The sequence below is a fragment of the Plectrocnemia conspersa genome, unplaced genomic scaffold, assembly GCF_051122295.1.
Source record: "Plectrocnemia conspersa isolate PC_06_02 unplaced genomic scaffold, ASM5112229v1 ptg000013l, whole genome shotgun sequence".
Lineage (NCBI taxonomy): Eukaryota > Metazoa > Arthropoda > Insecta > Trichoptera > Polycentropodidae > Plectrocnemia > Plectrocnemia conspersa.
In genome coordinates, this window is record NW_028277177.1 from 21,503,334 (window position 1) to 21,526,584 (window position 23,251).

At 31.4% G+C, this 23,251-nt stretch overlaps 1 protein-coding gene across 1 annotated transcript in view; it reads left to right on the forward strand.

The window, feature by feature from the left end:
* RyR (Ryanodine receptor) overlaps positions 1 to 23,251 on the forward strand; it is an 89,268-nt gene that overhangs the window by 40,743 nt on the left and 25,274 nt on the right. The window contains exons 3-31 of the mRNA XM_088201255.1: positions 8,027 to 8,176; positions 8,250 to 8,303; positions 9,029 to 9,043; positions 10,258 to 10,335; positions 10,437 to 10,555; positions 10,621 to 10,690; positions 10,762 to 10,961; positions 11,027 to 11,209; positions 12,401 to 12,572; positions 12,643 to 12,812; positions 12,877 to 13,001; positions 13,061 to 13,625; positions 13,694 to 13,834; positions 13,902 to 14,056; positions 14,233 to 14,374; positions 14,437 to 14,647; positions 14,717 to 14,925; positions 15,697 to 15,937; positions 16,183 to 16,336; positions 16,409 to 16,536; positions 16,694 to 16,774; positions 17,481 to 17,580; positions 21,123 to 21,240; positions 21,326 to 21,406; positions 21,480 to 21,592; positions 21,656 to 21,767; positions 21,825 to 22,105; positions 22,166 to 22,274; positions 22,614 to 22,794. Coding sequence (XP_088057381.1) covers positions 8,027 to 8,176; positions 8,250 to 8,303; positions 9,029 to 9,043; positions 10,258 to 10,335; positions 10,437 to 10,555; positions 10,621 to 10,690; positions 10,762 to 10,961; positions 11,027 to 11,209; positions 12,401 to 12,572; positions 12,643 to 12,812; positions 12,877 to 13,001; positions 13,061 to 13,625; positions 13,694 to 13,834; positions 13,902 to 14,056; positions 14,233 to 14,374; positions 14,437 to 14,647; positions 14,717 to 14,925; positions 15,697 to 15,937; positions 16,183 to 16,336; positions 16,409 to 16,536; positions 16,694 to 16,774; positions 17,481 to 17,580; positions 21,123 to 21,240; positions 21,326 to 21,406; positions 21,480 to 21,592; positions 21,656 to 21,767; positions 21,825 to 22,105; positions 22,166 to 22,274; positions 22,614 to 22,794 — 4,458 coding nt within the window. The remainder of the gene's footprint in view (positions 1 to 8,026; positions 8,177 to 8,249; positions 8,304 to 9,028; positions 9,044 to 10,257; positions 10,336 to 10,436; positions 10,556 to 10,620; positions 10,691 to 10,761; positions 10,962 to 11,026; positions 11,210 to 12,400; positions 12,573 to 12,642; positions 12,813 to 12,876; positions 13,002 to 13,060; positions 13,626 to 13,693; positions 13,835 to 13,901; positions 14,057 to 14,232; positions 14,375 to 14,436; positions 14,648 to 14,716; positions 14,926 to 15,696; positions 15,938 to 16,182; positions 16,337 to 16,408; positions 16,537 to 16,693; positions 16,775 to 17,480; positions 17,581 to 21,122; positions 21,241 to 21,325; positions 21,407 to 21,479; positions 21,593 to 21,655; positions 21,768 to 21,824; positions 22,106 to 22,165; positions 22,275 to 22,613; positions 22,795 to 23,251) is intronic.

Here is a 23,251-nt window from a genome sequence, read left to right on the forward strand (position 1 = left end):
AAATGGAAGGCGTGGAACGCTCTGAATAATTGGGCAACTATTTTTTTTGACATAATTTATATAAATAATGTCTCTTTTATCCTGACTTTACTTTTAAAAATTACATAATTATAATAAATGGGTGTAATGAACGCGCACAATACAATATACAATAGAAAAAAACAATATGATTATCTATTTCTGTTGCTAGAATAAAAACATATGGATAAAATAAATAAATAACATCAAAACATTTGTCACACAAGATCAAAATTTTTCCCAGTAGATTTTAATGTAATAGCAACATTTAAAAAAAGTCAGTTTGATGGAGATTAGTAGTGAATATAATTTTTAATAATATAAAAAGGTAAAATATTTCATTATTATAAATATTTGTCAACTATTGCGGTGGATTTAGTTTAAACATTAAAAATATAGGACAATATCTATTTTTTTTACAAATGTATCAATATGTTACAATGATACTATAAAAATATATACTATTTATCAAATTGGAACTAATATTTTTGAGAATAGCCTTAACACTTCATGGTAAAATTTGTGTATGCATTTGTAAACCTCAAAGATTAATAAATATATATGTTTGTTTTGAAATTCTGTATTAAGTATACTTCACATTCGACATGAACCCACTCTCGATTGCTGAGCAAGGTCTCACGCTCGCTAAACTATTGGCTGATAGATGTTATTTATTGTGAAAATATGCTTATTATACAAAACATGCGTTTAATTATACAAAATATTGATAGTAGTTTAATAATTTAGGACAAAGTATAAATTTAAATTAGCCACACCCTAGTATATAGTTATTTTCTTTACTTTAAGTACAATATATATTGAAATTAATTAAAATATGGTAAAATGCCAATAGAGTGGTTACGCATATTTTAATTATATATAAATTGTCTCATACATTCCAACATATGACGATGTTACATCGTCAGAATAAATGTTAAAAACTTTCTTAAACAAGGTTTAAAATAATTTTAATACAATTTTGGATAGCTTAAAATAATTGCATTATTATAATTCTAATCATGTTAGATTACAGCTTTATTTTCTGGTATCACTGTTGCCATGAGATTTGTTGGCATTGGAACTACAAAAGTGAGTGTAATGTTTAATAGAAAGCTTCTAGAAAGTATGTAAAGGAAATAAATATTTGGAACAAAAAAAAACATTCTTAAGTCTTCGATATGCATCTTATCTTAGTAATAGAACAGTAATTGCACTAGAGTAGAAATATGTTTTATACGTACTACACGTTTGCGCAATACTTGAGTTGATAAACTTTAAAATGCTCACATATATATATCATAGTTAACTTCAACCCATATCAATTTATTATACAAAGGTCTTTCTCGGGTCTAAAATGTCTTTTTCAATGATCCTAAACATGAAATACGACTTAAATTTTACGGCGATCTCAACCTCGAATTGTGTAAGAAATTTAAACATTTACTCCTTGAAAACACGTACTTAAAATATTGATCAAAAATTCGAGAACCAAAATGGAATTGCCCAAGTTAATGCCACATAGGTGCGGCCCTATCTTTGTCTATCCTAATTGTCAGCACGCCATGTTCTTTTATAATATGAACCACAATTATTATCAGAGCGTGTCAATTACAATTACCTAAGCTCTCTAAATATTCTGAAGTTTTTTAGGTTTTATGACTGATTGATTAGGATCGGAACGTAGCGAGTGTATCAGAGATAATTCGGTAGCTGCAACGAGCCAGGGACATTCCCCGGACTGTTGACCATTTGTCTTTCTGCCAAAGAATGGCTCGACAGACATGTGCCCGGGGGCGTGCTTCGACCACGTGGTGGGTCACTAATTTCAATGGCTTCCTTCAGAAAAATGAATGAAACAGTTAGGATAACCTGGCCACCTAGCAACCTCACCATTCCTAAAAGAGGAGTTTCCAAGCCTCAAATCGATACCACTCAATCGACGCTTGGAGACGCGTATAACACAAAAGTTCACAAAAGTATCGAGACGTTGGCCTAGATCCAAATGCTAAAGCTGGACACACACACATGCTAAATTTTTCATCAAGAGTCGGGAAAGCGATAAGTTGCTTGTAAAACTTATGAGTTATAGACTGATGTAAAAGTCATAATAGTGGGGTATTTGATAATATTTCCATGTTTGGTTATTTAACATCATTTATGTGGCTTTCATACACAAACAGGGAAATGTAATCAACAAAATATTATTTTATTATAAATAGTGTCCTCTTAATATACATTGAAAGTATTAAATACAGGAAATATTCAGAAATACTAGAATGACCGACTTTTAATAAAAAGTCACTTGATCCTCAGTGCATTTGATGAGACAGAGATCGAGTTTTTTTATTGTAATTTACTAGGAATCTCGACCCTCTTATTTTCTCGATTAATCTATAGCCCAATATGTTATTAACCATTTTATAAATTATAGTAGTGAAAATATAAAGTTTTTTCATCATATTTTTTAAAATAAATTCATCTGTGACAATATATGTGCATTCCATTCCATAGGCATAACATTCCATAGGCATAACATTTCTGCAATATCAGGGTTAGGATTTTGAGTCAAGATTCCAAATAAGACGCTAAGGAAATCGAACGAATCTATATTTATTATATTATTAAAAAATTAGCGTTTACCATAAAAATAACGCAGTTGTAGATGACCAAGTCCAATCGTAGCTTCAGAGTTGCAGAGTAAAATCTCAAACCGAAATGTAAAGAAGTATGTTTGAAGTTCATATTATGAAGTGCAAAGACTCACAGTTATATAGACTAAGTTTTCAGCACTTCAATCCAAATTGATTTCTTAATGGAAAAACCGTGTTACCTTTGCGAGATTTTTTTGTTGATCGCACAACAAAGTCCTTAAGGTTTTTATTTTTATATTTTTAATTACTGACATTATTGATCTTATACTTATTATTTCTGATATATATATTTTGCCAGCAAGTTATTGCTTTACACGGAACCTCTATACTTAAAAATATCACTATATGGAAAAAAAACATTCAAAATTCTCTACAATCGACTTTAAAACATACAATTTTTGTGGCATTCTATTTTAGGGAAGTAGCACTGAACGCCGCGTAGTTAAGTGTATCTAACCAAGTTCTGATAGCTTTGACATTCTAATCATCTAGTTTGCTATCTGTTTAGATCATTTGCTACTTCTATAAATTGTGATCATTTTGAGGCTATGGAAGACGACATTGATTCTTAAAGATAAATATTTCACTCATAAATCGTTAAGCGTTTGTTGGACCTTAAATATAACGATTAAATTCCACAGCTAATGAAAAAAATATTGCTATTTTGAAAAGCACACACAACGATTGGCAACACCTGTTGTTCAAGTCGCTAATAAAAATAAAATGAGCGAATGAAGAAATTTGTACATAAAAATCGACCCTTCATCCACGCGCGCACCTGCTAATCGCGCGTGATCAAGAAAAATATAAAAACACCAAAGTGAATTCCATGGGAACAGAGTGATCGATAAGTCACAGATTGCGCTGTACAAGGGGGAATTTTCTTTATAAAGCACGTTAAAAACGCACCTGAATCATTTATTCTTTAACTCAAAAAAACGCTCACAATCTTGGATATAAAAAACGAACTTCTGTTACTGGTCGGTCAACAAATAGTATATCCTCTCGTCGACCGACCTTTGACATTCAATAATTGAAGGGATTTACTTATACTAATAATCGTAAAAAAGGCAAGTTCGACTTGTGATAAAGCAATTTAACTGATTAAGAAAAAATGTGTTTCATTGTTACCAAAATGGGACAACACTGTGCAAACCGTTTTATGGATTAAATCATAAGGTACGCGCCATATATAAAAAATAATTAAAATATTCGCCGCTTTGATAAAATATAGCACATGAATTTGGGTTTATACTTAAAACGACCGTTCCTGACCTGCCTTAGCGGCCAATATATATTTTATTAAAAAAACTTGCGTTTGTAATTGGTCGTCCCATTGAAAATGAAGCAGACAACAAAATTTAACATGGGCCATGGATATAAATACTGGAATGCAGGTAACCAGAAAAAACGTTCTCTCAGCCATTTCGTCAAAGAACTTCCACTCTTATAGATTAATTTTAATAATTTATGTATATTTTCGTCAAGGATTTTTTAAATTACGAATTAAACTTCTTTGCTTTTTAAAAAAAAAATTAAAAGTTAGATATTTTCTGACAATTTAATTAAAACTACGGCAATTATCGTGTCTTTAAAAACTGTTTTATTCCACATATAAGACATGAAAATTGTTTTAAACATTTTTTTTTAATTTTCAACCTTTTGCTATTTTATAAAATAGACACAAAACAATAAAATATATTGATAAAGGTAAAGTCAACGATTAATTATACATAAAATATTATTGCCATATATTTGCGATACAATGAATTACGGTAAAAAAATAATTAAGGAAGCTTAGTGTAACTTTTCTACTTTTTATGTTCAATATACATATGTATTATATACATAATGCACATATAACTAGGTTACCTCGACCTAAAACTAAAACATACATAAACATAATCTGTAAAGCACGCTTTATGATTAAATGCCGTTTAAGGTAACTACACATAATATAAACGAATCTAATCTAAATCAACTCCATATGCAATGTATTATATAATATTTGGAGCACACGAAAGCTTTACTATGCACATTACATGTTTTTAATAAATTTATAGTTGTATATATCGTTATTGTTTATTTTTTTGCATATTTATAAAAACGTTATCAAATATTTTTAAAGCTGAATTGACTTAATTGCATATAAAAATGTATGATACTGCATAATATAATATATGTATAGATACTTATTACAAATCATATTAAATTATATTAGATATTTTAATAATGTTACTATGAATTTAAATTCAGCAGTGGGACTTGAACAATTGTGCAATATTTATATATACATAGGTATGTACATGTCTATTAAGACATGTAGTTAATGGCATGGGTTTAACATAAATAACCTCGCATACCTCCTATTTTATTTTACGTAAATATATAGGTCCATTTTATGCCCCTCGTAGGCCCTAGACAAATTTTGAATCCCATCTTAGCGAATAAAATAATTCTAGATAGTTTATTTATTGTTAATAATATTGGTAAAAAAAATAATAAGCTTTCAATAATAATAAAAAAACTTTCGAAAACATTTATAATATAAAAAATGTGTACACATACTGAATACATACAGAAGTTGGTAATTTCAGACTCGTCGGCAAATGTAGTTAAAGTCCTTGGGTTAAGTCTATAATTTTTACATTTCTTTATTTACTCAGGTAATCTTCGTTAAGGGCTATGCCATTTTCCCAATCAGGAACAAACTTTTTTAAATCATATTCGAATAACTTAGTGTAGTACTGTTTATCTCCGCTATCATCTCTTCGTTATGTTTTAAATAAAAATGTTTGTCTCGGAATTTATTTCTTATTTCTCTGAATAAATAAAAATCATTAGATAATATGATCTATTCATAATCACAATATACCGTGATGGCATGATATTAAACTTTTTTCTTGTGGCTGCTATTCTTGTAATTTTATTTTACTTGTGCTTTGGAATTAAATTAGTTGCCCAGGTTTTATTAGTCATGATTTTTCGTTTTCATTCTATTTGTAGAATGATCACAATGAATTTTTCAACAGTCACGAGAATTTATTTACTTCAAAGCAGAATCCCTGAACTATTTTGAAATCAGTCGTAAGTCGTCGCAATCTCAAAGCCATGACCGTCTCAACTCGAAGGTCCTTCTTTATTTTGTTAAGATAGAGATAGTTGTTATTTAATTTGTTGCGCAACGATTGAGAAGTGTTGTCTGTAGGCTGCAAGCGTCTCTGAAGTGGGTCGGTCTGGATTCCGGACGTCAAGCTGGACCATTGGACACGAAGAGAGAAGCAGCTGCTTCTGTAATTTTCGCTGGTCTAAAGTTGAGTCGGCCTGATCTTGGTTGTTTGCAATTTAAAAAGCTCTTGAAGTTCTAATGTCCCAAACTGCGATGTGGATGTTCAGAGTTAATCTATAAGAGTGGAAGTTCTTAGACGAAATGGCTGAGAGAACGTTTTTTCTGGTTACCTGCGTTCCAGTATTTATATCCATGGCCCATGTTAAATTTTGTTGTCTGCTTCATTTTCAATGGGACGACCAATTACAAACGCAAGTTTTTTTAATAAAATATATATTGGCCGCTAAGGCAGGTCAGGAACGGTCGTTTTAAGTATAAACCCAAATTCATGTGCTATATTTTATCAAAGCGGCGAATGTTTTAATTATTTTTTATATATGGCGCGTACCTTATGATTTAATCCATAAAACGGTTTGCACAGTGTTGTCCCATTTTTGTAACAAAGAAACACATTTTTTCTTAAACAGTTAAATTGCTTTATCACAAGTCGAACTTGCCTTTTTTACGATTATCAGTATAAGTAAATCCCTTCAAGTATTGAATGTCAAAGGTCGGTCGACGAGAAGATATACAATTTGTTGATCGACCAGTAACAGAAGTTCGTTTTTTTTTATATCCAAGATTCTGAGCGTTTTTTTGAGTTAAAGAATAAATGATTCAGGTGCGTTTTTAACGTGCTATATAAAGAAAACTCCCCCATGTACAGCGCAATCTGTGACTTATCGATCACTCTATTCCCATGGAATTCACTTTGTTGTTTTTATATTTCTCTTGATCACGCGCGATTAGTAGGTGCGCGCGTGGATGAAGGGTCGATTTTTATGTACAAATTTCTTCATTCGCTCATTTCATTTTTATTAGCGACTTGAGCAATAGATGTTGCCAATCGTTGGGTGTGTTTTTCAAAACAGCAATATTTTCTTCATTGCCTGTGGAGTTTAGTCATTATATTTAAGGCCCATTCTACCATTAACTTGTACAAAGTACTTTTTTATTTAACAGTCAACAAACGCTTAACGATTTGTGAGTGAAATATTTATCTTTAAGAATCAATTTCGTCATCCGTAGCTTCAAAAGTCACGATCTTTTTTTCTTCTCGATATTTATCTGTGAGATTAGAAAAATGTATGAAAACCAAATTTGTTATAATCGATCAGAAGCATACACATTCATATATGATTCGTACCAAGAATTTTTAGGTATAAGTCACCGACTTTTATACCACTGATATATAGTGCTGTGTATTTTTTTTGCTAATTTAAATATTTTTTATGAATTAAAGCCATATTTTTACCAAAAAAACTACAAAAAAACAAGACGTTAAGCGGGTTTTTGGTTGAAAAATCATAAATTAAAAATCAGCACGTTATTTTTATATTTAAATCGATTTATTTTATCTTTGTAGTAAAACAGTACAAAATTTTTCTGATACGCAAATCATATAGTTTGCTAATAAATATATATTGATTTTTTATATGGTATTACAGTTTTTTATAAGTACTTTATTTTATTATGCCTAGATTATGAGATTAATTTTTCAAGAAAAATTCATTCGTTAATAAAATATTATTTCATGTTTTAAAACCTGAAATTTAGCTTTGTACTTTTACTAAACACGTAATACATGAGACATAAATTTGGAAAATAAACCTCGAGTAATATACATATTTTTATTATACTCATATTTTATTATAATTAAAATATTTTTCTCGTACAGTCCACAATTTCTTGACTCCACTTATATATCTGGGTTGCCGTCATATAAAAAATATATAACATGAATACTTGAGCAAAGCTCGAGCTTATCTTCCAGGCGATCGATCAAAGCTGCATTCAAAGCATATTACAATACAAAGCGCTATTGAAGTTATAGTAGACATGGGAATTGTGCATCAGTGAAGGGGTTCGACCAAAGTAAAATCAATACTGCTTTGTCTTGCTAATATATGATGCAATATCTTTTGAAAGATATTATTATTGAAACTATATTTTAAAATAGGTTACACAACACATTTTTTGCATAAATATATTTTATATACTCACTATTGTTATTTTTATAAAATTACAGGAAGATATGGTATGTCTCTCCTGCACGGCAACCGGAGAACGAGTCTGTCTAGCAGCTGAAGGATTCGGCAATCGCCACTGTTTTCTGGAGAACATAGCCGATAAAAATGTTCCACCAGATTTGTCGCAATGCGTATTCGTCATCGAACAGGTATACTATTTTATCTGCACATATTATCTCATCCACCTGAGCAGCTTTTATCTTATAACAATTATTTTTTCAGGCCCTTTCAGTCCGAGCCCTTCAGGAATTAGTAACGGCCGCTGGATCTGAAACGGTAAGATTAAACATATACCTAAAAATACGATAACATTCAAAGGCGATCTAATTATTTTTATATTCAAATTAAATCGAGCGTTTTTGAGTTTAAGGGGAATACCTTGTGGTTTTAGTAAATAACATTTGGTCATAAGACGAATTTTTATGCACCCATCTTTAATGTCCATTTGTCTATAATTTTGTATAATATGTGTACGCTCTTCAAAGCTTTACACGTGAACGTAAATAAGTTTAATAAATTGTTCTAATAGATTATTTATTAATTATAATATAATTAAACACCATCCTCGTATTATTTAGTCTTACTTAGTTTTATTTAATTCTGTATTGGTTCCTAATAATTGTTGTTTTTTATTGTACATGAACACATTCACATTTGATACATTTCTTAAATATATTTTTAAAGGGTTGTGTAAAATGATGTATTAATTAAAATATGTGTGCATGTACACATACATGTAAATATGTATAATCCTATCTTTGCAAAATAATGTATGACCCATAAAATTATTTCCTATCCAATTAATAAATTGATGGATTGGACACTTGAAATGGGTTTAATAAATTAAACACTAATTATAATTATCCTGTCAATATTTTAACACAACCCTTGATATGAAACACTGACATACATTCGGCACACTATCACGTATATTTTATGTACGTATTGTTAAAAATTATCCTTACGTCTCGACTAATCAATGTCACCGGTTTATTTTGCAGGGTCAAGAAAATTTAGTAAGTATTGTAGAATCTCCTAAGCTTTTGTATCCAAAAGTTTTGCTCTCATTTCTTCATACTATATAAACACATAATATCAATAACTGTGACAAGCTTCTATTGTTAATTTTATTAAACAACAATCAAAATTAATCATATGCTTTATTTTCGTTTCGATCGTTGAAGATTTTGAGCTTTTGAAAGATCCCGTCTTGGTTTTTTTCTTATTTTCTTTTTGAGACAATAAAATTAGACATCATTATTTACTTTATTTTTCGAGCAATAATGTTAAAAAATATAATATTGATGTCTATTTGTTACACTAATACGCATGTATTGTTAATACGAAATCTATGGTAATAACTAACAACGAAATCGCCTTATGGTCTATAAATGTTGTAATCAATGTTCGGTATATGAAATATTTAAATTCGCAATACATGTTTTAAGTGTTATTATAATACTATTTTACTTGTGAAGCTATATTAAATAAATAATAAAATAAACAATCAGAATATTAATGTTATTAGAGCATTGAATAGATGTCGTAAAAAAAGTTATTACCATTTAACTACGAGTGTTTGTATGCCGATAATTTTGATGATCAATTTAATAGATGATCATTATTGTTTTTCATTTTTTACACAAAGTTTAGTTTTTGAGATTTTTCTTAATAATTTTCAATTGAAAATTCACACTTTTATCAAACATATGGTTTCTAAGCTTCTTTCAAAATATAATATAATGTATTAAGTCGAGGTCCTTAAGTATAAATAATTGTCTTATTCGACTACAGAAAATAAAAAACTTTGTAGTTTTACTATTAGTAGTGAATACTTTTATTTTAATGTCATATTTATCAGAATATTAGAAAAAAATAGAAAATTGACAAATTATCTGTATAAAAATAAATAAACTTCCATCGATAATTATATAATTTAATTTTCGGATTTATTATATAAATTTATAATATTTAGATAATAATCTGATACTTCATATATATTTTAATTCATATTATTTTTATTTATTTGCATTGTAAATTATATAAAATGCAGTTCTGTATCTATTTCATAAAACACAGTTTTATAATCATTCATGTCACCATTATCATTAATAAGAATATTTTGATTTTGGTTTTCTGCTATTTTTGTGTTGGAGGTTTCTACAAAACAGAACATAATAACAAAGCTTGAATTTTAGTTATAAAATTATCTCTATCTTATCTTGTTCAGGGCAAAGGAACTGGATCCGGTCACAGAACGCTGCTTTATGGTAACGCTATCCTGTTAAGACATCAAAACAGTGATATGGTAATTATAATACTATATGAAAGACAATCTGACTAGATTGTTCATTATACATTTTGAATAAATAAATCAATATATGTATTTAAATAAAAAATATATTCCAGTACTTGGCTTGCCTTTCAACATCTTCATCAAACGATAAATTAGCATTCGACGTCGGTCTTCAAGAACATTCACAGGGAGAAGCTTGTTGGTGGACTGTACATCCTGCCAGTAAACAAAGGTTCAATTTTCATCAATCAGTATCATGTTTTAAAATCCAAATCCTAATTATTACGATGATTATAGATCTGAGGGTGAGAAGGTTCGAGTGGGTGATGATTTAATTTTGGTATCAGTAGCTACTGAGAGATATTTAGTAAGACATTAATCTGAAAATATGAAACATAACAACTATTTTTAGTTACTAATAATCTTCTCCAATTTTAGCATACAACTAAAGAGAACGATATTTCGGTTGTAAACGCAAGCTTTCACGTAACTCACTGGTCCGTCCAACCTTACGGTACCGGTATTTCACGTATGAAGTACGTCGGTTACGTGTTCGGTGGAGACGTGTTACGTTTCTTTCACGGAGGAGACGAGTGCCTTACAATACCATCGACTTGGTCTAAACAGACTGGTCTAAAGTAAATTAAATGCCACAAGTGATATGTTTTTAATCGAACGATGTTTTAATTTATATATTTTATAGCATTGTGGTGTATGAAGGAGGATCTGTTATGTCTCAAGCTCGTTCTTTGTGGAGATTGGAATTGGCGCGTACCAAATGGGCTGGTGGTTTTGCTAATTGGCATCATCCTATGCGTATTCGCCATATAACAACGGGTCGATATCTTGGTGTCAACGAAGGAAACGAATTACTGCTATTGGGAAGGTATGTATGTACATTTGAAGTACATTGATAAATACTACTTTTTTTAACATTATTAATAAATATTATTTACCAAATATCGTTAAAGCTTTCCTCATATAAAATATGTGACATACGAACTGTGATAAAAAAAGTACGGTGAATGAATTTTTATAGCAGCAACTGCCACCGCTACATTAATTTTAAGTAATAATTTCAAGAGATCTTTCAATCCATTGAGATAGTCAGTGTCAAATTTGAACAAATTGTCACTTTTTAGCCGGCTTCCAGAGCCGGACGAGTGAGGTCGTCTCTATTGCGCATCATGGATTTCGAACAACGCGTTAACTTTAAGTTTTATTTTAAGTTGCAAAAAAGTGCTAATGAAGCTCATGAAATAATAACATCAGTGTATGGCAATAATGTGGTGACTTTGAAGACTATTTACAAGTGGTACGAGTGATTTAAAAGAGGAAATGAGTCTGTTGAAGACAAGGAAATGAGACGAGTGATGCGAAATTTGTTCCCAAACTTTTGACTGACAGAAGGAAAATCGTGTGTCAGTTTGTACGGAATTGAAGTTTCTTCTTGATGCAGATCCGGACTTAATGTTCAAAATTATAGCTAGAGATAAATTTGGGTGTATGATCCTGAGACGAAAATGCAGGGTTCCTAGTGGAAAACGAGTGATTTTCCTCGCCCTAAGAAGGCAAGTCGAACCTCAACAGTTTTTTCGGTAGTGAGGGCATAGTGTGATCAAAGTTCGTTCCAAGAGAAACCACAGTAAACTCCGAATATTACAAGGGCGTATTGCAACGTTTGCGAAACGATGTACGGAGGAAGAGACCAGAAAAATGGGACAATGGCTTCCTCTTTCACCTCACACCTCACTTCTGGCCGAAAAAAAGGTTCCTCTCTGTCTATATCCACCTTACTTTCCAGATTTAGCACCATGCGACTTCTTACCCTTCCCAAAAATAAAAAACGTACTAAAATTAATACGTTTTGCCACCCTTCTCGACATTAAGAGGGCCACGACGAAGCAACTAAAGGCCCTTCCAAAAGAAAAATTTATGATTATCGATTAATATAAATTATCATTAATATTTTAGCGAATATTTATCTAATAAACTTTTAAAACACCTTTTTATATTAGTAGTGACTAACAACTTTCAGCAAATTGTTTATAAAACATATATTATTATGACTTTACAGAGATGAAGCAACAACTGCGTCATCTACGTTTTGCTTGCGTCAAGAAAAAGATGATCAAAAAGTTGTGCTTGAAGACAAAGATTTGGAAGTAATCGGAGCTCCGATTATCAAATATGGTGACTCGACAGTTATCGTTCAACATTCAGAGTCTGGTCTATGGTTATCTTATAAGGTATGTATTACGTTTAAATTTGTGAAATTATTATTAACAACAATTACAGTTAAATTTTTCCTGATTTCAGTCATATGAGACAAAGAAAAAAGGTGTCGGTAAAGTTGAAGAAAAACAAGCTGTACTGCACGAAGAAGGAAAAATGGACGATGGTCTCGATTTTTCACGTTCACAAGAAGAGGAATCTCGCACAGCTCGTGTCATCAGAAAGTGTTCTTCACTTTTCACTAAATTCATTAAGTATGTTCTAACGTTATTTAAACATTTATTGTGTTATTATAATAATACTATAATATAATTACAGTGGCTTAGAAACTCTTCAAGAAAACCGTCGCCATTCTTTATTCTTCGCATCAGTTAACCTGAATGAGATGGTTATGTGTTTAGAAGATTTGATCAATTATTTCGCTCAACCTGAAGAAGATATGGGTATGTGTTTATAATATTATATTTAATGATACTGTTTATTAATTAATATATTCTTGTAGAGCACGAAGAAAAACAGAATAAGCTGCGTGCGTTACGTAATCGTCAAGATTTGTTCCAAGAAGAAGGCATTCTTAATTTAATCTTAGAAGCTATAGACAAAATTAACGTGATCACATCTCAAGGCTTTTTGGCTGGATTTTTGGCCGGAGACGAATCCGGTCAAAGCTGGGAAATGATATCTGGTTATCTATATCAACTTTTAGCCGCCATCATTAAAGGAAATCATACAAATTGCGCTCAATTCGCCAACAGCAATAGATTGAATTGGTTGTTCTCTAGATTGGGTTCACAGGCTTCTGGCGAAGGCACTGGAATGTTAGACGTGTTGCACTGCGTCTTGATCGATTCGCCAGAAGCTTTGAATATGATGAGAGACGAGCACATTAAAGTAATCATCTCTCTATTGGAAAAACACGGGCGAGATCCTAAGGTTTTGGATGTGTTATGCTCTCTTTGCGTCGGTAACGGTGTAGCTGTACGTTCATCTCAGAACAACATCTGCGATTATTTACTACCTGGAAAGAATCTATTATTACAAACGCAACTAGTCGACCATGTATCAAGGTATTTATTTGCATTTTATTATAATTATGAATCACATCTACAATTCATATCAATTATATTATTTCTAGTGTACGTCCAAACATCTTCGTAGGACGAGTAGAAGGTTCAGCCATTTATCAAAAATGGTATTTTGAAGTCACGATGGACCATATTGAGAAGACGACGCATATGATGCCCCATTTAAGAATCGGATGGGCTAACACTGCTGGGTTAATATTTTAATAATCATATTTTTATTGAATTTTATGAGCAGCTGTTAATGTTTAAAATGTATAGATATGTTCCATATCCTGGAGGTGGCGAAAAATGGGGTGGAAATGGTGTTGGTGACGATTTATACTCATTCGGCTTTGACGGAGCTTATTTATGGTCTGGTGGTAGAAAAATATTAGTAAATCAAACTCACGAGGTAGAGCCGTTCATTAGAAAAGGTATTGTTTATAGACATATTAAATGTAAACCCAATAAAATATGGAGATATAAAGAAAGACTTATTTATTATATGCCTCTATATTTTATTTTTTATTTAACTTTTAAGATTCATAAGATTATTTTTGATGAATATGATATATATTTATAATACATAATAAAATAATTTGTTAAACAGGTGATGTCATCGGCTGCGGTTTAGATTTAACAGTACCATCGATTACGTTCATGTTCAATGGCCAAAAAGTGAACGGGTGTTTCAGAAATTTCAACTTAGACGGAATGTTCTTCCCAGCCATCAGTTGCTCGAGTAAAGTGAGGTATGTATTATGAAAAATAACGATGATGAGACATCTGTATCAATTGATTTACTATTTTACAGTTGTCGCTTTTTGTTGGGCGGAGATCACGGAAGACTACGCTTCGTTCCCCCTCCTGAAATGTCACCGTTAGTAGAAAGTTTATTACCGCAGCAAACCCTCGGATTAGATCCTTGTTCTTATTTTGGTAATCTGAACAAATGCGTCCTTGCTGGTCCATGGTTGGTAGAAGACGACACAGCTTTTGTGCCGACGCCTGTCGATACTACAACGGTGAGTAAACCCTAATATTTTTAATATATATAAATAAAAGCAATAATAAATATGATACTTTATCAATAGATCACTTTATCGTCTTACGTTGAGCAAATCAGAGATAAACTAGCTGAAAATATTCACGAGATGTGGGCAATGAATAAGATTGAAGCCGGCTGGACTTACGGAGAGAAACGCGACGATCTATACAAAATACATCCTTGTTTAGTACAGTTTGAGAAGCTACCAGCAGCAGAAAAGAAATACGATAGCCAGCTTGCCATTCAGACGTTAAAGTAATATATTTTTTATATAAGGTAGTCCATGAGTTACTTTACCCTTTAAAAAAATAATAAGTATTCTGCTCTTTGATCGGTATATATACGAATGTTTCCTAACCAGGTCATGCTTTTCATTTTGATCTAATGCTTCCAATGCCTTCTATTTTCTTATCAGAATAATAAAGATAATATATAGACCTTTGGACTAACGTCACAGTATATAATAGCGCTTTATTTATTTACAAAAATAATATTTTTATGTAAAACAATACAATAAAATGCATATATCAGGCGCGGGCGGTGAGATACTTTCCCTCTCGATTGCTCGCGTATTAAGTGACGAGAGTGAGTGAGAGATAAAAGCATGCGGTTAGCATGCTCTTATCATGCAGTGACATATATTGGTTATAAATTATATTACACATAATAATTTATAATTATTAATATAGATGTCACCGATTCCCGGACTTTCAGTCTGGTGGTTAATACTTACTTTGTAGATATTCATTATATCTGATTGACTTACTCAGTTGGTAGAGATTTTACCCCGTTGTAACGCATTGGGCTTACGCCTTACAACGGAAGATTTATTAAAATAAATAAATATTACATATAAAACATAAAATAATTTTAAAATGTGCAATGTGTGTTAATAAACCCACGTCATTTAACTTACATCATTTTCATACACAGTTCCAAAATATATATTTTAAATAGTAAAGCAACTCATGGACCTACAAAAAATATGTTTTAATAACACGTGATACTAAATATATATTTTTTCAGAACAATTTTAGCACTTGGTTATTACATCAGTCTCGATAAACCACCATCGCGTATAAAGAACGTTCGTTTACCTAACGAAAGCTTCATGCAATCTAACGGTTATAAACCCGCACCGCTCGATCTTACAGCAGTAACTTTAACTCCAAAAATGGAGGAGTTAGTTGATCAATTGGCTGAAAATACACACAATCTTTGGGCTAAAGAGCGCATACAACAGGGTTGGACATACGGTTTGAATGAGGTATGTATACATAGAATATTTATGACTTTAATATACGTGGAAAGGCCGTCTTAAGAAGCAATAATACATTTAAGATGGTTTTACTTGTTGTATTTTAACGCGTCGTTGAAGTACAGAAGCCAGTAGTGTAAGAACAATTTGGCCCGCTCGGCTTGGGCCAAATATCTCTTAACCATAATGAAATTTGAGACGAAAATGACACAAATAAATCAGAAGAAAAGTTTTATCATAGAATATATTTTCAGGATCCCGATATGAGAAGATCACCTCATTTGGTTCCATATTCTAAAGTGGATGAAGCAATTAAAAAGGCAAATAGAGATACGGCGTCAGAAACTGTTCGTACTCTTTTAGTGTACGGTTACAATTTAGATCCGCCGGCTGGAGAACAGCACGATGGTTAGGATCATAAGCTATGGTTATATTATTTGTAACATTTGTATCGAATTTATGTGATAATGTGTGTTTTAGCTCTGATGATCGAAGCTTCACGATTGAAGCAATCAGACTTTAGAACATATCGCGCAGAAAAAACGTACGCAGTATCCTCAGGGAAATGGTACTTTGAATTTGAGATTTTAACAGCCGGACCATTAAGAGTAAGTTGTGTTATTGAAATTCAACTTTTTATTATTATTAATAAATTATAGTCATCACATATATTTAGTGCTTTCAAAAAATTATTATACAGTTCATCTAAATATGTAATTATTGCCTTTCCTCAAAAATTTTAACTCTCAGTATTTTATTTATTAGGTTGGATGGGCTCATGCTGATTCTCAACCAGGACAGATGTTAGGTCAAGATGAGAGTTCTTGGGCTTTCGACGGTTACAATGTAAGTTCAAACTTTATTATTTTCTTTCAAGTGACATATATAATGCTCATATTATATATACTATAGTATATTTGTTGAGATTCTCGTGTATTTTCAAAATAAAATGTATGTTGGAAACGTTCATATCAAACTCTCCGTGATTGCATAACGAACGAGAATGATATCACTAACGATTGAATAGGTTCAAAAAATTCACGGTGGTTCCATCGACTGTTTCGGCACACTATTGAAGGTCGGCGATATAGTAGGCTGTTTTTTGGACGTGGCTGATCAGACAATCAGTGAGTTGACCGGTCAACGTATCGGTTGACCCGTCATTAGTGTGCACCTAATTGTTTTTTTTTTTACTTTTCCTTTGGAAATAGTGTTTGTCATAGATAAATTCACATTATTGTTCCTTGTTACTTGTAAAACACTGTTTTATATGCACTTGCCCCATTTTCATTTTGTATCCGTGGTTAATAATATTAAAACAAATACAACATAATAGAATTGCCAACAATAAGAATTAAAACGTTGGCAAATCTAACTTACACTTCATACATATATGTTTTCCAAACATCCTACTCATGAGAGCAATATTTAGTATTGCTTATATTTAGATATGCAATTCTTTTACAGACTTGGTGGAAATGTTAGCATTCCTCTGTTCAATTTTTGTCGAGTGTTGAAATTTAGTTTTTCTTTTCCAAATTATTTTCGATAGGAAGAAAAGGTTTACTGCGGCACCATGGAGTCTTTCGGTAAACAATGGGCTATCGGAGACGTAGTCGGCGTATTCCTGGACTTGATCGACAGAACTATCAGTAAGCCATGAACGTAACGCTTTATTTTGCTGCAAAGATTCATAATCCGCATCAGAGTATATACTACAAAGATAAATCGAACGTCATAGGACTTGCAAAATGCTTTTAAAAGAATGTTAATATAACAAGATTTATGCACATTCGATTATAAGATAACAGGATGATTCTTTTTTTATTTTTTCTAATGGATTATTTGGTTATTTCATCTTTCGTTTACATTGATTATACGACATCAACTCATCATAATATACAATTCTATTATGAAGCATTGAAACTATGAGAGTGTTGACTACGTTGCCGCTTTCGCTGCATGAATGAGAATTAAAGATTACTATATTTCTTTGATAGAATAATTTTATGATCAACTCTACCTTGTTAAGTAAAGTAAAATACATTTATGATATATTTCAAAATCATATTACTAAATATTGCTTTAGTTTCCATTTATTTAATACATATTATTCCTATTAATATTTTTTTACAAAATAACATTTTTTTTGTCACTAAATTGCATTTTACGTGGTTTTTATTTTTCTTTTATAGTGTGTTTTAATATTCACTAACATATATTGGTCAATTTAGTTACGAAAATGTAAATATTTTTTATGTAAAATTATATTTCATTGTAAAAAACATTCAACGTGATAGGTAAGTCTACAATGTATATATTTCACAAAAAAATATATCAAGCTTAATAATCAAATTTGCAACACAATTGAGCATAGTTATACAACAGGCAATATATAATGTCCTGATCTTCTGGTCAGGAGTTTATTTTGTTGTAAAACAAAGATAGTTTGTTGCGCAGCGATTGAGAAGTGTTGTCCGTAGCTGCGTCCGTAGGCTGCAGGTGTCTCTGAAGTGGGTCCGCTCTGGATTCCAGACATCTAGCTGGACCAGTGGATGCAAAGAGAGAAGCGGCAGCTAGTCTGCAGTTGAGTCCTCCTGATCCTCCTCTCGGTTGCAGTCCAAATTGGAGGGCTCTTGAAGATCTGATGTGTATGTTAGAGTGTAAACGTCAGTATTATCAGAGGAAGTTCTCAGATGAAATGTTTCCTGGTTTCTTACGTTCCAGTATTTATAGACATGGCCCCCTTCATGCTAGATTTTTTGGTGGGACGGCCAATGAGAGAAAGGTGGCGAGTTTTTTAATATGAATTTCTGTTGGCCGCTAAGGCAGGTCAGAAACTGAATGCACGGGTTATTTTTTCTCAAGGTGGTGATTATATTATTCCTTTCTGAGTTAAGAGATTTTCTATGGTATTCCATTTAACGAAGAAACTCTTTTTTTATTTAACTGTTAACACGCTTTATCACAAATAGAATTGGCCCTATATACGACTTACCAGCATACGTTAATCAGTTAATAAGCCCGACAAAAATATTTTTAAAAACTTATTGTTTCGGTCGATTCGGCGTAGCTCCGCTTATTCCAAGTCAAGATAGGTCTATATAAAGTTGCGAAAATAAGGTATCTAAATAAAGTTAATCAATGCAGCAGTGTTCTGGCGTACATATACACTCTTGAGAATTAGTGGAAGTCCAGCATTTCTTATAGTCCTTGATCGTCTGACCAAAGTCGATGATTCAGGACATAATCAGTATCATATTTGACTATGTGGCGCGAATCTGTCATCATTATATGGAATGCGTGATCAGGGGATGCTGCGTTTGGTGCCTGTATGTGGAGATATGTAGCGATTTTCGCTTCTGTTCAAGTAAGGTCCACAGTTTTATGTAAGTTCGTTGATTGTGCTTTATTAATTTATTTATTTAAATACAAGTTCAGAGCATATTAGCTTCACACTAACGCAAAAATATGTGTAAAACCTTATTATGGACCTTATTGTTTTTCAATTTCTATCGCGTCAGGAAGATCGAAATTATTTATTAATATATCATTCTATCATCACAGATCAAGTTTTCCTAGATTTTCCTAATCTCACAGATGAATATCGTAATAATTAATTAAAATCGAGCTGAGTTGTACATATTACGTATTGAAAATTCTCTAATAATTAGATATATAGCTCATAAAGAATGTCATATGTATTCAACAAAAATAAATAAAAAATATATACAATAATATCTAGATGAGAACAAATCAATACTATTTTATAGATAATCAAAAAATCAGGGAATTTGAAAAATATTAATGTTCTTGCTTGCAGTAATATAAGCAATAATCGGGAACTATTAATTAAGTTATTCTAGATATTATTTACATTCTCTCATATACAGGTATCTGAGAAACAACAGTTGCATTATTTGGTACTGCGTACTTGATTATACAAGGCACACAGGGTTCCCGAGCTCCTATTTTTTCTATATGCTAATAGAATTCTTGAACTTAAAGGATACTATGTAAGCCTTGATAAATATTTTTTAATAGACGTCTGCTCGGATACGCAAAATCGTTTATTTACACATACAAAAAAACTTTTAATTGGATTTGATTATGATATGTGTTATGTGATATTTTTTAGTGTAAATTAAATATAAAACCGTTACAAAAAGCCTTATATACAACTTTAAATAAATTTAATTTATATTGTATTAAAATGTATGTCTTAGCGAATAATAAATATGCAATAACGTCGTCATTTTATGGAACACGTAATCCGGGGATATTGCGTTTGGTGTGCATCGTCTATCGCTTTGGTTCAAGTAAGATTCACGTTTTTTTATTGAAATACTATGGATACCAGTAAATGGACGTCCACTCGGATACGCATTATCGTTTGTATATGCCTAGAAAAAAACGTTGTTTCTTAGAAATACTGAGGAATACAAGTTTTACTTAAAAATTCACATTTTTAATCATTAATTATGGGTGATTGAGATCAATGGTTTTTATCACCTTACATAATACTCAAAAAATATTTTTAATTGCAGTTTTGAATTATTTTAGGTTATGAAATATTAAAATAAATTCATATAGAGCTGACATTTTATAGTATGTTTTTTTATTTAATTTTCAAAATTCTAAAATACAATTTAAAATAAATTATATGTATACTACAACTAAAAATAAAATTATTTTTAGTATTTAAAAAAATAAGGAGTTTTGCTCTAAGAAATAAACAACATACGAGCGGTATTAGTGGCTGACTACTGACCTGAAAGACCTAAGTTCGAATCACATATAGATTATTTTAAATTTCTATCGTATCTAGAAAATCTGTATTAGTGAGTATTATTTAATTATAATTATAAGTTTAGGTTTACTTACATTTTTCTAATCACACGGATGAATCTCGTGATGATTAATTAAAATCAAGTTAGTTCGCACATATTAGGTATTGAAAATTCTATAATAATATAGAATATCTTACATTTATTTTTTAAAAATGTACCAATATGCATATAATAAGCGAGACATTAAAAAGACAAAACTAATCAACGTGTTATTGTTCACATCTTATCTTTGTGTAAAAAAGTCTATTAAATGGCATATAGCTATGCTCAATTAACACAATATTTTGTTCAATACACAATCAATAAAAAATACTGCCAATTACTATTAAAATATATTTCACTAGGTTTTTCATTGAATGGTGAATTACTAATGGACGCTCTTGGCGGAGAAACAACTTTTGCTGACGTTCAGGGAGAAAATTTTGTACCTGCTTGCACTTTAGGCGTAGGTCAAAGAGCCAGGTATATATTAAATAATAATATTATTAGAATAATTATACATAAAATATGATAAAGAAAAAATCAATAATATACAATTTGTGTATAGACTAACTTTCGGTCAAGATGTCAACACGCTAAAGTTCTTCACAACTTGCGGTCTACAAGAAGGATATGAACCGTTTTGCGTGTAAGTGTTTTATATACAACTACTAGAAATACCCACACTATTTCTTTGTTATTTTATACTATCATACTTATAGTAACATGAAACGAGCAGTGACTTATTGGTACACGAAAGATCAACCGATATTCGAAAACACTGAAGATATCCCCGATGCTAAGATCGACGTGACGAGGATTCCTGCTGGATCTGGTATTGAAAATAATTTCTATACATTTAAATTAATTTATGTTGTAACATAATTGCGTTTTATAGATACTCCACCATGTATGAAAATCTCGCATAACACATTCGAGACCATGGAAAAGGCGAATTGGGAGTTTTTGAGGCTTTCATTGCCTGTGATATGCCTGCCTGAGTTTATTAAGTAAGTTTATCGAACCATTCTTGAATATTTGTGATATTGATTTATATTTTTTTGTAGTGAAATAGAAAAAGCACATCGTTGGGAAGAGATTAAGCATAGACAAAATCGACTGTTAGCTGAAGTGGAACAATCGACGCCGGCTCACATTGAACAAATTATGAAGAGCGGTTTTACCATGAATGATATCAAAGGCCTTCATAGAAATTACTCAGAAGATGGAGTAGAAGACGTAGAAATGAGCGCCGGACCGTCTGGTGGAAGTCCTCGACAAGGACGCTTACCAGCGAAGCCACCTAGGAAAGGATCGTTGAGCCGTCAACCAACATTTGAACAAAATGGTAAAGTTGTGCTATATTGCTTTATATATATTAATATATAATATTAATATTCTTGTATAGGTCTTCACGATGGCTTACCAAGATCAAATAGTGAGTTGGAAATGTCGCAGTATATGGACACTGGTGTTAAGGACGACAAGAAAGATAAACGAGGAAGATCTCCGTTTAGGTAATCTAATACTTTAATTTATGTAAATTATACTGCCGAAAGCTGTTTTAAAATAAAATGTATAGTTATATATTGAATACTAAATTAAAAATAAATATAGTAAATATTAACCTAATTGATTTATTTAAATAGCATGCTTAAAAAACTTCACCTTCTCTCTACTGAACAAATCTAAATAAATAAATCTTACATACACCAGTTGTTATATAGTCTTCATCTTCCTCTCAAACTCTTTCATGGCACATCTGAAAAGCATCGATTCTTTTTAAATATGGAAAAAATTATCTTCCACTTTAAACCACCGTACAATAAAATATAACTTTTACATTGTGTTTATAGATTCTTCTCACGCAAACGAGGCGAAAGTAGTGAGCGGTCCAAAGCAGCTAAAAGCAAATCGCCCACAGGCGAATTAGATGTTGAAGTAGATAGGGGTATATCAGAACAAAGACGCGTCACCCGTCAACCAACCACAACGGCTGCTAGTAGAAACACAAATCCGCAAATAAGGATATCTCAAGTAAGCACTCTTTAAAATGATATGTGATAATTCAGCTATTACCAGCACATATTTCGAATGTGTTAAATATGTTTAGAATGACGAAGTACATGATGATAGGAACAGATCGCTTTGTACTGAATTGATAGCTATAGTTACATAAACTGAATAAGAAAACAAAGCATATTTTCAGAAACAATGTTCTGTTAAAAACTCCTAATTTAATAATAATTATAATTATCATATATAAATTAATTGATTGATTACATTAATTTGTTGATATTATATTCAATCAAAATATAGGATGTCCCAAAATTAACGAACGAAATTAAATTCAACGAACTCTCTTCGCCGTGCATGGTCATTAGGCTTCAGTTGTTGTGTTAATTGAATTTTGTAAGCATGGAGACCATTATGTTTAGTGTCTCCAATTGATCCAGTCTCTGAATTTTTCAATTAATCTCTTCGCAGTTGACGA